This window comes from Bos indicus, chromosome 29 (genome assembly GCF_029378745.1).
Source record: "Bos indicus isolate NIAB-ARS_2022 breed Sahiwal x Tharparkar chromosome 29, NIAB-ARS_B.indTharparkar_mat_pri_1.0, whole genome shotgun sequence".
Lineage (NCBI taxonomy): Eukaryota > Metazoa > Chordata > Mammalia > Artiodactyla > Bovidae > Bos > Bos indicus.
Genome location: NC_091788.1, coordinates 40812849 through 40828563, shown reverse-complemented (window position 1 = coordinate 40828563; position 15715 = coordinate 40812849). Strand labels below are relative to the sequence as shown.

The following is a 15715-nucleotide window of genomic DNA, read 5'->3' as shown; positions in this document are numbered from 1 at the left end:
ATCCATGGTGCCCTGTAGGGGCTGACACGAGATTACCGGGCTAATGTTCCCTGGCTAATGCTCCCTGGCCAGTCAGCACTGCCGGCTCCTGCGTGCACCCCTTCAAGGCCCTAGACTGCCCTGCCCCCAGGCAGCAGCTGGCCCCTCTGCCCACCCCTGAGGGCGCCAGCTTTGGGGTGGGGGGCTCCAGATTTGGAAGCAATTTGTTATTTGAGCAAATTGCTTTGCAGCCCCCCTCCCCTGCCGTGAGATTTGGGTTCATTATGGGTACTCCTTAGAGCTGTTGAGGGCCAGTGGATGACGGGGCAACAAAAGCCCTTTAGAAGGCAGGTCACGGATACACAGGCGCCTGTGTGCCGCGACACACAGACTGTCACAGGGTGTGTGATCCCATCCTGATGACCTCAGTTAGGGGGACTGCAAGATCGCCTGTCAGCATGAGGCTGACCCAGGGCGCTAGCTTCCCCTCTGAAAACCAGCAAGCACAGCGGAGATTCGGGGATGCCAAGTGAGGCGTGGGCCAACCTGGTTTCTTGACTTTCCCACGCTCAGCTCTCTGCAGACCTCGGTTGTCTGCCATGGGCGTAGGGAAGGGAGGGGAGAAGTGTCTTAGGATAAGAAGCCCTCCGAGGATAATACATTAGGAAGCTGGAAGGATCCAAGAAACACAGGCCCCTAGTGTCCAGCAGGTGGTGGCCCCGGGCAGGGCCCTGCAGACCTGGAAGCCCTGGCTGGGAGTCATTCAGCCAGGGTTTGGATGGTGGCACTGCTTTTTCTAGCTGTAGCCTTGAGCCAGTTATTTCACGTCTCTCAGCCTTGGCTGTCCCATCTATAAAATGGGCTTGATGAGAGCCCCTGCCTCATAGTTAAGCAAGGATTAAATGATGCCCCACACGTGGTGCTCACCACGGTGTTGGACCCAGGGACTAAGCAAGAGTCAGCCTTCCTCCCCAGGGGGGCCTGCAGGCTCGGGGTGGGAGGGGGGCTGCACTCCTTTCCCCTGCAGCTGAGTCCTCATCACTATACACAGGAAGAAAGCCTGGGCTCTGGGGTGGTCACAGGGGAGATGCAGACTCAAGCTGCGGGCGAGGGTCCGGATGGTTTATCGTGTCCAGACCCCGAGGTGCGGCGGCACATGCAGGACCCACTTTGACGTGTCGTCAAGCTGAGGCTGCGGAGAAGGCAATGGCACCCTACTCCAGTACTCTTGCCTGGAAAAATCCCATGGACGGAGGTAGACTGCAGTCCACCAGGTCGCTAGGAGTCAGACATGACTGAGTGACTTCATTTTCACTTTTCACTTTCACACATTGGAGAAGGAAATGGCAACCCAGTCCGGTGTTCTTGCCTGGAGAATCCCAGGGACAGAGGAGCCTGGTGGGCTGCCGGCTATGGGGTCGCACAGAGTTGGACACGACTGAAGTGACTTAGCAGCAGCAGCAGCAAGCTGAGGCTGAAAGGGACGCAGGTCAGAAGCATAGGCATGGGGAGCCCTGGCGGCCTGGCTTCCCTGAGGCCCACGACCCTGGGGCCCCGGCCAGCTGACACCCTGGTGCTCCGCCTCCCCCAGACCACGAGGCCCGGCTTGGATTACGGGCTGAGGGGGTGCCAGGGGCATGTACAGGGGACTTTTCAGCCTTGGAACAAAATGTCTGAGCAACGACAAGGGCCTGCCTTGTCCGTTCAGGGCTGGGGGAGGGGGGCAGCTGGAGAGCCCTGCCTGCCTCTGGGAAAGTGCAGACTCACAGGCAGAGAAATGAGGAGCCGGCCACGGCAGGCATGCGAGGAATGGCAAGACTCCAGCCCGAGGGCCCCGGCTGCTCCAAGGGAATACTTGGCCTGTTAGCAAAGGTAGTCTGGAGGGTCAGCTGCTGACAGGCCATGAGGCAGGGAGAGCCTCCCATGGGGTCAGAAAAGCAGGTTCTCAGGCCCAGAGGCAGGCGAAAACACTCCTGGCTTCTGAGAATCCATTTACAGAGCTCCAGGGCTGATGGCCTCATGGTTCTCCTCCACAATACAGCAAAAAAAAAAAAAAGTGGGCGGCGGGGAGCAAAAACACGACTACTCCCGACATCACCACTATTCAATTCTGTTCTGAAGTTCCAGTAACGTCATAAAGCCCAAACCAGAGATAAGGGTGGAGAGCTATTAGAAAGTGTCTAAATTTTCACTATTTTCCAAAAATATGATTGTCTACCCAGGAAATTCAAAAGAATCAGCTGAAAAACAACTAGAACCACAAGCACACATCGGTGGACCCTAGTTGGACATGAGATAACTCACCAAATGGCAACAGCTTTCCTGAATACCACAGAAACCCCTATCGTCATGACAAAATACAGACGTTATCTAGGATTCAGTTGAAAGAAATACGGCCACAAGACATACAAAGAAGAGGAAAACCTTTCTAAGAGGTTTTAAAAAAGACTCAAGTGTAAATGGAGAAAGATGTCATATTTCTGGATGGAAAGACTGAATGTAAAGATGTAAATTTTTTCTGGAAGGGGCAAGTCAGTCCATGACAAGCTCTCAGTGAGCTATAAGGAGCCATGGATGCCCAAGTCACTCAGACAGTGTCCTGCATCGAAACTCAGTCCAGACCAGGCGCTGGGCTTCAGGAGAGGACACCTCACCCCTCATCAGGGGCAACATGAGCCGGGAAGGGGAAACCAGAAAAACTGGCTGACTCCTGCAAGTTATGGAGGTAGACCATCATCTTAGCCAAGCCTCATGTGGCAAAGTAAAGCATTCAAAAGAGAACCTAAGGGCTTTCCTGGTGGTCCATCCCACCTGCCACAGGGCCCCCAAAAAAGTGAAACCATAAAGCACTGAAAATATATGAAGAACTTTCTAAGCATAAAAGAAAGGTTTGGGGATTTGCCTGGTGGTCCAGTGGCTAACACTTCATCTTTTAATGCAGGGGGGTGTGGGCTTGATTCCTGGTCAGGGAACTAAGATCCCACAGGCCTCATGGCCAAAAAAACATAAAACAGAAGAAATATTGTAACAAATTCAATAGAGACTTTAAAAAATGGCCCATATTCTTAAAAAAAAAAAAAAAAGAAAGAAATCTTTAAAAAGAAAAGTGAAACCATAAAACACTAAAAATCTGTTGAAACACTTTCTAAGCATAAAATAAAGATTCCTTCCAAGCAGCATGGTCCTGGCAACACTAGGAATCCAGGAACAACTGGCCTCTTCCCGAGTATGTGACAGAGGGTTTCATGGAGCTATGGTCACGGCCTTACATCAATGGCAACAGGGTGGCCAGATCCCCCAAACTTCCACTGCACCTCCCAAAAGTTGGCACTTGAGAGGCGTCCAGGGAGAGAGACGCTGGAAGGAGTTTCACAGCCACCACACAGAAAGAGACGCCTTGGCAGCATCGCTGGTGAGACTAGGTTTTATTGTCAGGAACACAGAGAGCACTTGTCAAGCCAGTCAACGGCTCTACAACACGAAGCCTCCCCAACTAGAAAGGGAAGCCTTTGTCTTTTTATCACTTAATGATAAATACATAAGTGGACTGACTCCACTTAATCAGGCCTACTATCTGGACACCTCAAAGCTAGCAAACTCATTGCAAGAAGGAAAATGCAAGCGTGTATTTTGGCAAAGAAAATCCTCGCACTTGAGAAAACTCGTGAGAGTCCCTTGGACTGCAAGATCAAATCAGTCAATCCTAAAGGAAATCAACCCTGAATATTCATCGGAAGGACTGATGATGAAGCTGAAGCTCCAATACTGATGTGAAGCCACCTGATATGAAGGGCTGACTCACTGGAAAAGACTCTGATACTGAGAAAGATTGAAGACAAAAGGAGAAGGGGGATAGCAGAGGATGAGATGGTTAGAAAGCATCACTGACTCAATGGACATGAGTCTGAGCAGACTCCGGGAGATAGTGAAGGACAGGGAAGCCTGGTGCGCTGCACTCCATGCGGTGCAAAGAGCTGGACACGACTTAGCAACTGAAGAACAGCAAAAAAGTCCTTGGCCAGCCAGAGAGGCTTCACACGCCCAAAGAACCAAAGTTTGGCTAATTTCCTCTGAACTGACAATGTCACAGAAAACTTATGTTTCTCTCAAATATTCTGTTGGGCAGATATGAGACGGGAGGAGTGGGGTACCAACCAGAGTTGAGGGAAAAGTCTCCCTCCTCTTCCTCTTTGAAGCCTTGGATGCCAACACTGCTGGGAATACAACCAGTTCAAGACACTGCTCCTCATGGAGGGTAAACGTGCCTCTCTCGGCAAATGCTTATTGGGCCTCTGCTCTGTGCACAGTTTGGTCACACTTCAGATCTACATAAAAGCAAGAGGGATCTTCTAAACTTTGGTTTACGTCATCAATGTATTTCAGAAAAGTAAAGCTTCTATAACATTTTTTTTTTCCACCCAGAAGCACTACTTAAAAAAAAAAAAAAATGAGGAGCGTCTTTAAATTCTTTAAATGCATTGGGCATGGCTTTATTCAAAGACTCAGCAACACCAAATTTTCCTGTCTTAGAAACACAGCAGAGGACTGGACAGCCCCAGATGAGGCCAATGCACTTGGACTCCAGCAAAGAGGCCCACATTGGGTGAAGAAGCCAGTTGCAGGAAAACTATCTAAGTTTGGATTTTTGTTTTTAAAAAAGATATGTGTGTCTATGTTTCTTCACACACCACCTGGAAGGATTAGAGACTGTTGTCAACAGTGGTCACCAATGCTGACACCAACAGTGGTCACCAATGTCAGGGGCATGACAACTGGAGGCACAGCGGGGATGGGAGAGATGACAGGTGGCTCACTTCTCAGTCTGGTCAATTACTGTTATTATTTAAATGCTTACAACAGGTATGTCTATACTTATAATAAAAAAATCAACTAATATTAAAAACAAGGCAGGGACTTTCCTGGTGTCCAGGGATTGGGAACCCACTTGCCAGTGCAAGCGACATGGGTTTGATCCCTGGTCTGAGAAGGGACCCACACGCCATGGAGCGACTGAGCCCACGTGCTGTAACTACTGAAGCCCGCGCTCTACAGCCCATGCCCACGACAAGAGAAGCCACCGCATTGAGAAGCCCTTGCACCACGGCTAGAGAGAGAGTAAGCCCTTGCACCGGAACCAGAGAAAGCCAGTGTGCACCAACAAAGACCCAACACAACCAAAAATTAAAAAAAAAAAAAAAGACTTTGCCTTCCAGTGTAGGGGGTGAAGTTTTGATTCCTGGTCCAGGAGCTAAGATTCTAGATGCTTTGTGGCCAAAAAACCAAAACATAAAAAACAGAAATGATATTCTAACAGATAAAGACTTTAAAAATGGCCCACATTAAAAAATATATATATATTAAATTAGTTAATTACATAAATAAAATAAAGACAAGGCAGTGTGATGGAGTGGAAGGAAATGGCTCAGTTGTCAGATCCGGAGCCTCATCCTAGAACAGTCACTAAACGATGTAACCCTGACCACGTGCCCTCCTCCTGCTGAGCCTCACTTCGCATCTGTGGTGAAGCAGGTGGAACCAGACCTAACACTCTGATAAGGAGCTGCCTTCGTTATTTAACCGGGAGGCCATTCCACAGAAATTCCAGCTGGAATTACTCAGGGTGTCCAGGAAAGGTTTCTGTGTAAATATCAGACACAGATGTGTGTGTGTGACTCTGCACCCTACGGTCCCTCCCGATTACTGTGTGAGCCAAACGCTCCCGTGCCCACCCCGTCCCCTTCATCGTACCTCAATGGGCTGCCACTCGCCCAGGACAAACACGTGCAGCATGTTCACATCTGGATCCTTGTGGAAGATGTTGGGTTTGGCATGGTGCTGGAAGTGGCGATGGTTCCACCAGTTGGCAGAGGCACCCTGTCAGGGGGGAGGAACAGGGATGAGCAGGGCAATCCTGGCAGTGGGGGCTGAGGGGGGGGCGTTGCCCATGACCCGCACATCTTGGGACCAGTTCCTAGCAGGTGCAATACTCAGGTCCCAAAAGTCAGAAATTGACTCTGCCAATGCTGAGTCCAGAGTGCTGGGCAGCCCCTCGGCCAGGACTTCTGCATGGAGCCAGCTTACTCCACCCTTCCAGGCCTGTCTCCCTGATCATAAGACGGTGCTGGTGATGGACGGAGAAGCAAGTGCTTCAGCACACGTGGGGGGCCTCAGGTGTCTGCCAGTCCCAGGGGTGAGGCTAACACCCCTCATCCTCTGCTTGTCTCTCATCTGCGCCTGTTGTGCAGAGGGGAACACTTCCATTTGGGGAACAGTAAGAAGTAGTCCTTACCACATGGACCCAGCACTGCACCCTTAGGTATGTGTACCCAAAAGAAACGAAAACACGGCCACACAAAAACCTGTACACAAACATTCCCAGCAGCATTATTTAAAATAACCAAAAAGGCGCAAACAACCCAAAGGTCCATGCACTGAAGAGTGGATACACACTGTGGCAGATCCAAATGGAATCTTGTGTGGCCATGCCATAAAAAGGTGTGACGCACTGACACACCACAACATGGATGGACCTGGAAAGGACGATGCTAAGTGAAAGAAACAGCCTCAAAGCAGTCTATTCACAACGTCCTGCGATCCCATTTGTATGAAATATCCAGCATTGGGGAAATCCTTGGACAGAAAGATGAGTGGTTACCCAGTTCCAGGGTTGGGATGAGGGGTTTGGAACTGATGGCTAAGTGGTGTGGGGTTTCTTTTGGGGGTGATAAAGATGTTCTGAAACGGATTGTGATGGAGGGTGCACAAATCTGTGAATATACTACAAGTCATTGATTTGCACATGTAAATTGGCAAACTGTAGAGCTTGTAAATTAGATCAAGAAAGCTTAAAACAAAAAAAAAAAATGAAGACCACAAACGGCTCCTGCTCTCAGAGGGCCCAGAGAGTAGCTGGCAAGAGACAGCCCCACAGCCAGACGTGCCACTGCACTGAGAGGTGACCGCTGAGTCATGTGGGTGAGTCACACCATATCCAAAATGCTTGGGGGAGCTTAATAAACAATCACCAGCACAAGCAGGTAAGCGCTTTCTGGTTCTAACAGGCAAATGATAATCCCAGGGAATTCCCTGGCAGTCCAGGGATTAGAGTTCCAAGCTTTCACCGCCGAGGGCCTAGCTTCAGTCCCTGGACAGGGAACTAAGATCCCACAAGCCACACAATGTGGCCAAAAATAACAAAAAATTGTAATAAAAGTCATAATAAAATTATGACTCTAGGAGACAAGATGCATTACATGAGTATTTCTTTCAAGGCCATGAATTTCTGTCTCACCAGCTCCAACTCTGGACGTATTTTGAGGGCATGTCCCTCCATGGAGTCACCCAGGCATACAAAGAAGGAAACAAAACTCTGACTCGTCAGCATGAGGGTTTCACGGGTGAACAGCTGCTGGATCAATCAATGCTTTGGCCTAGGGTCTGGCCATCTACAAAAAGGCCTAATTGCAAAAACAAACATTTTACTTGGAAGATGTTTGGGTACAAACACAGTCTCCGGACCCTAAGGGCTGTGGGTGGGAACAGCTCTGAGCAGCTGTGGCCTTTGCAATGACCTCAGGTCCCTGTGCCTCCAAACCCAACAGAGCAAAAATAAAAAATAACAGCAAATGAGAGTTTAGAGGATTGGGAAATGAGATGATACATTGGTCTTTCTAGCCAAAAGGAGCCAAGGTCCTAGGAAAAGCACAATGGAGTCCCTGGCACAAAGGAATTAAGGAGCAAGGTATGTGAAACATGAGGTTTAGAATACACCACCCAAGAGATGTTTGTTGAATGAGTAACTGGAGGAAAGAAAGATGGGCTGTGAGCACCATGAGGATGCGATGTGGCAAGGTGGGGCCACCCCCGAACTTGGCATGGGGTGTAATGATGAAATAGTTTTTGATGGTGCTCTTCTCTGCTGATTCTCTTCCGTTCTTCTTCACTAGGCCCAACTTTACATACCATTCCTGGGACAGGGCAGCCCTGCCTGCCTTGGAGCCATGATTCAAAGATGCCTGTCCTAGGGATGGAGCAGGGAAGGAGGCCAGCCATTGTCTACCAAGGGAGAGTAGGGCCTCCCTCCACACTGGGGTAGGGGGGCCCCACTCCACATGGGTAGGGGGCCTCACTCCACACTGAGGGGGGCTTCACCCCACAATGGAGTTAGGGGGGTCTCCACTCCACACAGGGGTTGGGGGGTCTCACTCCACACTGGGATACGCTGACGGAGCTTTAAAAGTTTTGGGAGGCCACTCAGAAGGTCTGCCCTTGGGCAGCATTTTGGGTAGGAGGGGGCAGACAGAGCAAGGGTCCCTTTTCTGACAGAGGCCGGGTGACGGCCTTGGGGGAAGGGGAGAGTGGGCTGTCACAGAAGCAGAGAGAAAGCCTCCTTGGCGCCAGCAGTGCTGGGCAGAGCCATAGTAGAGCCTCATTAACAATATTTTCAAAAATCTATCACCCTTTCGCTCATCTTGTTTTGAAATGAGAGAATTGCCGAGTTTGCCAATCTCTCTCAACCAAGTGACAGTCAAGTAATTTTTAATTAAACTGAAGTAAAATACTAATAAATTTGGTTTCAGTATAAATAATAAATTTAAACTTCATCTTGGGACTTTTTATATACCACCTTTCCAAATTTTAAGTAGCTTTCAACTACTTTCAACTACTTTAATGTTCTGGTGAACGAAATTCAACCAGTTAAAAAAAAAGAGAGAGCAAACACATAAAAACATGTCCATAAGATACAAATTGTCCTTCGGTTTCATATTCCAATATGTCTCAAAGTCCTAATCTTTATTTAAAATGTTGGTATTTTGTTGCTTGTGGATTTTTTTTTTTTTTTTTGCATTAATTTTACTTAAAAAAAAATTGCATGGCAGCCTGGATAGGAGGGGAACTTTGGGGAAGAATGGATACATGTATATGTATGGCTGAGTCCCTTTGCTGTCCACTGAAACCATCACAACATTGTTAGTCAGCTTATACCCCAAAATAAAATTTAAAAGCTTTTAAAATATTGCATTAAAATGCTACTTATTTCACTCCTGATTCTTTTTGTCATCGCTTAAATTTTGGGTTCCTGGCACACACTTGTGTGCTCACTTGCCTCACCCTAGTCCCAGCCCTGGTGGCCCCAGATAAGGCTGAAGAAAGACTCTGGGTTCCAAATATTTCCATCTCCAGGTGCAGTCTAGATGGTGCCAGGCCTAGCGGTTTGCATTTCACCCTGAGTGCAATGCCAAACAGAGGCTCACCCTCACAGAACCATGTCTGTACAAGGTTAACCCCGGGAAGAAATGGCCACCGGAAGTGACATGGGAAGAAATGGCCACCGGAAGTGACATGGGAAGAAATGGCCACCGGAAGTGATGGGGACCAAAGGAAAAGGCATAGTAGGGAGGTGGAGGGCTCACCCGGGGAATCCCACGGGCAGCATGGGCTGGCATTAAGAAGCGGGCCCCAGCATCCTGAAGCTCCCGGCACCTCGTTCAGTGCCCTCAGTGGGCTGAGCTAAGACATCTGAGTTGGTGGGGTCCTTGAAGATCTTCCCCAGTCAGTTCCTTTCTGTGCCAGCAAAGGGACCAGAGGAACAGCTGGACCTACAGGCTTGTCTGCAGCCATGTGCCCACCACGTGCCAGAGCGACGCTGTGAAAGCTGGGATGCTCCTCGCTCTGGGGCAGCCCGGACTGAGCTGCCCAGTTGTGCCACTGGCTTGGACACAGCATGGGCACAGCTAGCAGGAAGCTGGAAGCCATCAACAGAACCCAGGGCCTTGACCTCCTACAGCCTCCCAGCCCGAGTACCCTGTCACTCCAGATTTCACAAATCAACGTTCTAAAAGAAGGCCAGTCCCCTGTCCTGACCTCATCTTCTGACACAAGAGCTGTGTCCCAGAGCCCTTCAAGGACACACGGACATCAGGAGGGACAGGCCCTCCCGGCTCCCACTCAGAATCTGGAAACAGGACAAAGGCCATCTTTGTTAAGTGTGTAGGGATAACCTGGGTCTGGAGTTAAACGTTACTTCCAACACCGAGGAGGGTTTTCTCCAACAGAAAAGGGCACAAAATGAAACAAAGCGCTCTACTATGTGCATCCTTCACCCCTGAAATTCTGGAAAGAAACCAGGTTCTCAGACAGCTCCAGGCTCAGGGCCAGGCAAACTGCTTGCTAAGGAACTGGTTACCAGTTCAGTGGTAATTCACTCCCAACCAGATCAAGAGCCGACAAGTGGAAGACTGGATATTGTCGGGTTGCAGGGGTTGACATTTTAACCCAGACACGTAGCTCTTCCCAAGCCAAGGTAGGGAGGGATGGGAGTCTTTGCAGCTAGATGCTGCTGGGGTAGGGCTGGGCAGGAGGATGAGAATCTGTTTCGAAGGGAGACTTGGCAAGGACTTATTTCCAAAACCAAAGAGATAACGCCTATCACATAAGCATGAGATCGCTGGCAAGTCCAGTTCGTCTTTGTACAAACTTGCCAAGCTACAAGGCTGTTGCAGGTGGGCCTCCTGATCTGTAGGGCGATGAGACAGCTACCTGCCCTTCGGGGTTTTACACAACTCTTGCCCTTTGGCTCAGTACACTGTTTGAAGTCCCTTATCTAAAGACTTAAGAGAAACACGATGTCTCAGATATAAAACATCATCTGATGGAGGAAGCATACCGATGTATTAAGAGAAATTGTTTCTTCAGGTGCAAGCTATTATATACGGAATGAATAAACAGCAAGGACCTACTGTGTAGCACAGGGAACTGTATTCATTATCCATAATGGAAAAGGATATGAAAAAGGAATGAAGGAATGCACATATGCTTGCATGCTAAGTTGCTTCAGTCATGCCCGACTCTTTGCAACTCTATAGACTGTAGCCTGCCAGGCTTCTCCCTCTGTCCATGAGATTCTCCACGCAAGAATGCTGGGTTGCCTTTTCCTTCTTCAGGGGATCTTTCTGAACCAGGGATCGAACCCTCCTCTCTTACATCTCTTGCATTGGCAGGCGGATTCTTTACCACTAGTGCCACCAGGGAAGCCCACCAAGGAAGCCCACATATAAGTAAATCACTTTGCTGTACAGCAGAGATTAACAGAACATTGTAAACCAACTCTGCTTTTATTTAAAAAAAAAAAGGGAGCGAGAGAGACTGCTTCTTTACTGGCCCCAAATTGAAAGGAATTTATCAGTAAGTCCTTAGGTAAGGAACAAATGTAATCAACTAAGAAGTACGTGCCTGTTTTCACAACCACTACCCTGGTTTTATGTGTCTAGTGTGGTTAGGAGACAGGCCTTGGAAGCTCAGAGAAGCAGAGGATTAGCAGGTCCTACAGCTCAGCCAGGACACTGACCGGAGAGGCGACCTGCTCCGAGGGAAGCGAGATGGCACTGTGCCCACCCACTAACTGATGGAATGGATGCCCAGGGTGGCCGACATTTACCTTTAAGTGACCGATGACGAACTTGTGGACGATGTGGTTCCACATGGACTTCTTGTAAACAGAGAGGTGGCCGTAATCGTGTTGCAGCCATCCAGCCTGGGCCTGGGGAGAGAGGGCCATGGAGGCTTTCAGAGCGTTGGCACCTAGGCACCAGGCCTCTGCCAGCTGGGGGAGGCAGGGGGCAGGGGCTTCAAGTGACAGGTGAGGGTGTCACGCCTCACCTGAGAGGTAGCAAGGACGAAGGCCGTAATGATGGTTGGAATCCAGCCGTTGCCAAAGTAGAAGAGAGTGAACCAGGCGATGCTCTCCATGGCGATGATGTGGGCCAGGTGGAGAAGGAAGAAGAGCTGGTTACTCTTGAACAGGTTCATGTCCTCAGCGGTCTTCCTCAGGGCCCGGAAGTCCTCGGTGATCTGGGACTGTTGAGCCAGAGCACGAGGAAGGAGTCAACCGCCCAGCTGCTCCAGGGGGTACCAATCCACACACCCAAGCTCTGGAGGAGCCCAGCTGCTATGCACTAAAACGGCTGCTGTTGCTATGCACCTACCTGGACCTGGCACAGCCTTGGAACTGTGTGTTTGTCTACAGCCAGTTCAGTGCAAAGAAAGGATTTCACTCAAAATGCTGTCCATTCCGTGTAGCAGCATTATTCAAAATAGGCCAAAGACAGAAACAACCCAAATTCTATTAATGGGCTGAATAAAATGTGGTGCTTACATACAATGGAACATTACACAGCCTTCAAAAGGGAGGGAAATGATGACACATGCTGCTAATGAGCAAACCCTGAAGTCATTAAGCTAAGTGAAACTGAGCCAGACATGAAGAGACAAATACTTATGAGTCCCCTTCTATGAGGAACCTAGAAGAGATTCTTCAATAGAAAGAATAGTGTTTACCAGGAGCTGTTGGGAGGGACAGATGGGTAGTTAATGTTTAATTGAAACAGAATCTCAGTGTGGGGTGATGACAAAGTTCTACAGACAGATGGTGGTGATGGTTGCACAACAATGTGAATGTACTCAAAGCCGCTGAACTGTGTATTTCCAGACAGTTAAAATGGGGGATTCCCTGGTTGCCTAGTGGTTGGGAGTCCACCCTTTCACAGTTAAGGGCCTTGATTCAATCTCTGGTAAAGGAAGTGAGATCCTTGCAAGCTGCCCAGCACAGCCAAAATAAAATAAATATTTTATTTAAGAAAGGTTAAAATGGTAAATTTTGTTATGTCTAATTTATACCTTTTTTTTTTTTTTTTTTAAGCTTAGGGACTTCCCTGGCGGTCCACTGGTTAAGACCATGCTTCTACTGCTGGGGATGTGGGTTCGATCCCTGGTAAGAGAACCTAAGATCCCACATGTGGTGTGGCCAAACACATGAACTAAATTAAATGATTAAAAAGCTTATGTTTTCCACTACCTGACATGTACCATTTGTTCTGAACACTCTATCAGACAGGAGAGGGCTCAGTGCTCTGGCACATGGCGGGCAGAGTCAAGGGTGGGTCTGGGAAAGAGGGTATCACTGGGAGAAAGAGGGAAGCTAGGAGGCAGGGGCAGGGCATGAGAGGGAAGAAAGTCCAGATATAAGGGCAAGCGACTGGGCAAGAGGGAAACCCTCTGTGCCCAGCCTGGCACCACTGAGGCCCCACAGGTAGAGAGGCTAAGAATGAATTACTCCAAGGGCGGGGGTGGGGGGCAAACCCAAGCTGGCACAGGAGGAGGCGGGCTCACCAGGGCCAGGGGAGTCCTCCCTGACCTCAGGTGACGAGCAATGGTTCTCCCTGGACGGGCACAAAGGCTCCTACCCAGCACCCTACACTCACCATTTTGGGGTGATCCCCCCCTCCACCACTCCAGCCTTCCCCTCCTTCCTCATCCGGTCAGACTCACATTCTTGCCGCGGTCCTGGCTGGGCTCCTCAGGGGCCAGCTCGCCAATTAACAGGGGCTTCATGAACTTGCGCACAAAATCAAGGTTGCGGTGGAAGGCCAGGAAGGCGTCCTGGAGAGCAGGGGGCAGGTGGTGAATACAAAGACCTCTACTGCGGCTCCGGCCAGCACCTCCACCCCAGGGAGGGCAGGGCTTGCCAGCAGAAGCTCTGTGCCACTAGGACGCCAGGACACCAAACGGGGCATCCGTGATCCGACCCCAAGTGTTCTCTGAGCCTCCTCCTGGCAGGTCCCTTGGCGCCCGATTCCCATGGAGATGCCACTTGGAGCTGCACCCTGATGAGGGGCCGCTGAGCTCGCCAAGGATGTTTACCAAAAAACGTGCCCCTCCAGGGATGCGGGCTGGGCAGGGCTGGGAACCAAATTCTCCGAGGGCTACTCTGCCAGCTGCCTGGTTCCTGGCAAACTACGCCACCCACCACGCGGTGCACACAGCTGTCAATAAAGAACAAGCCTGGAGCCTAGCACAGGCATGCAAAATGTGCTCAGATGATGCTATACCCAAAACAAATACATGATTACATAAATGCACTGGTGGGAGGAGGTCTTTCATATTTTGAAAAGGTATGAAAATTATTATGAAGATTATTAAAGCTTTTTTATGCAGATCTCTAAACTGTTATGGAGAAGGCAATGGCAACCCACTCCAGTACTCTTGCCTGGAAAATCCCATGGACGGAGGAGCCTGGTAGGCTGCAGTCCATGGGGTCGCTGAGGGTCGGACATGACTGAGCGACTTCACTTTCACTTTTCACTTTCATACATTGGAGAAGGAAATGGCAACCCACTTCAGTGTTCTTGCCTGGAGAATCCCAGGGACAGAGGAGCCTGGTGGGCTGCCGTCTATGGGGTCGCACAGAGTTGGACACGATTGAAGCGACTTAGCAGCAGCAGCAGCAGCAGCAGCTAAACTGTTATGTGTTAAGCCTGTGGCATCAGGCCTTGCTTTATCTGCAAACTTTCCAAACTCTCATATTGCTGCATTGCTTTTAAAATTAAAACAATGAATGCTGTGCCTTTTAACGTTTTTTTCCAACTATTAAGCAATGTGGATAATTTTGGCAAATTCACAAAATGTACAGAAGAAGAGGAAAATAATACCACTCAGAGAATGACCACCACTGCTAATATATCAGGATATTTTTTCCCAGTTTTTTTCCTATACATATTATGTATGTTACGTAAAACAAATATAGCATTTCTTTTAGAGATGAGCTGACAGTAGAGTCCCCCACCCCCATGGTGGGCAGTGATAAACCATGTCCACCTTGCATCAAACTAAGCTTCAAGGTGCACCTGAAATTAATAGAATACTGTGTGTGCCCGCATAGTCGGTACGTCAGTCTGACTCTGTTCGACCCCAGGGACTAGAGCCCACCAGACTCCTCTGTCCGTGGGATTCTCCAGGCAAGAATGCTGGAGTGAGTTGCCATGCCTTCCTCCAGGGGATCTTCCTGACCAGGGATCAAACCCATGTCTCCTTCATCTCGTGCATCTCCTACAGTGGCAGGCAGATTATTTACCACTGAGCCACCTGGGAAGCCAACATAATACTGGACATCAACTATATTTCAACTTAAAATTTTAAAAAAATCAAGTCTTGAGACTTCGCTTGGAGAGAAGAACAGATCAAATGACACCATGAGAAACAATTGGAAAAATCAATGTCGTTGTAGAAAAGTGAGGATGTCTCTGTGTGTGTAGGAGGTGTGTGGGAGGAGGGGCCCTAGATTAAAAGAGACAGAAAAAGATATAACAAAAGAGTATAAAAACTGCAGTATTTGATTTGAAAGGCTCCTGTTTGGGGTGGGGGGAACCCAGCAGTTCTCCAAGACATTCTGGGGTGGAATGAGAAATTTTGAGTATGGACAAGATATCTGGTCATGTTAAAAGAATCACTATTGAATTTCCCTGAAGGTCCAGAGGTTAAGAATACGCCTGCCAGTGCAGGGGATACGGGTTTGATCCCTGGCCTGGGAAGATTTCATATGTTGCCGGGCAACTAAGCCCACAGGCCCTAGAGTTTGCTCTGCAACAAAAGAAACCACTGTAATGAGAAGCCCACACCTCGAAACTAGAGAAAAGCTGGCAAGCAGCAACAAAGACCCAGCACAGTCATAAATAAATATATTAAAAATTAATAAAGAATCAGTATTAATTTTCTTAAATGTAACCAAAGTATTGCGATTATGTTACAGAATGTCTCTGTTCTTAGAGGATGCTGAAATGGCATAATAATGATGCAGTTTATTTTCATATTATTTTCATATAATTCAGCAAAAAACATGCATATATGCATAAAGAGGAATATGAATATGGCAAAATGTTGAGATTAGTGAATCTTGGTTAAG

The 15715-nt window shown here is 48.8% G+C and overlaps 1 protein-coding gene across 4 annotated transcripts in view; it reads right to left on the bottom strand.

The window, feature by feature from the left end:
* FADS2 (fatty acid desaturase 2) overlaps nucleotides 1–15715 on the bottom strand; it is a 45881-nt gene that overhangs the window by 11604 nt on the left and 18562 nt on the right. For all 4 annotated transcript variants that reach the window (XM_070783373.1, XM_019954811.2, XM_070783372.1 and 1 more), the window contains exons 2-5: nucleotides 13306–13416; nucleotides 11638–11835; nucleotides 11417–11518; nucleotides 5728–5853 (exon numbers count right to left, since the gene is read on the bottom strand). In XM_070783373.1, coding sequence (XP_070639474.1) covers nucleotides 5728–5853; nucleotides 11417–11518; nucleotides 11638–11835; nucleotides 13306–13416 — 537 coding nt within the window. The remainder of the gene's footprint in view (nucleotides 1–5727; nucleotides 5854–11416; nucleotides 11519–11637; nucleotides 11836–13305; nucleotides 13417–15715) is intronic.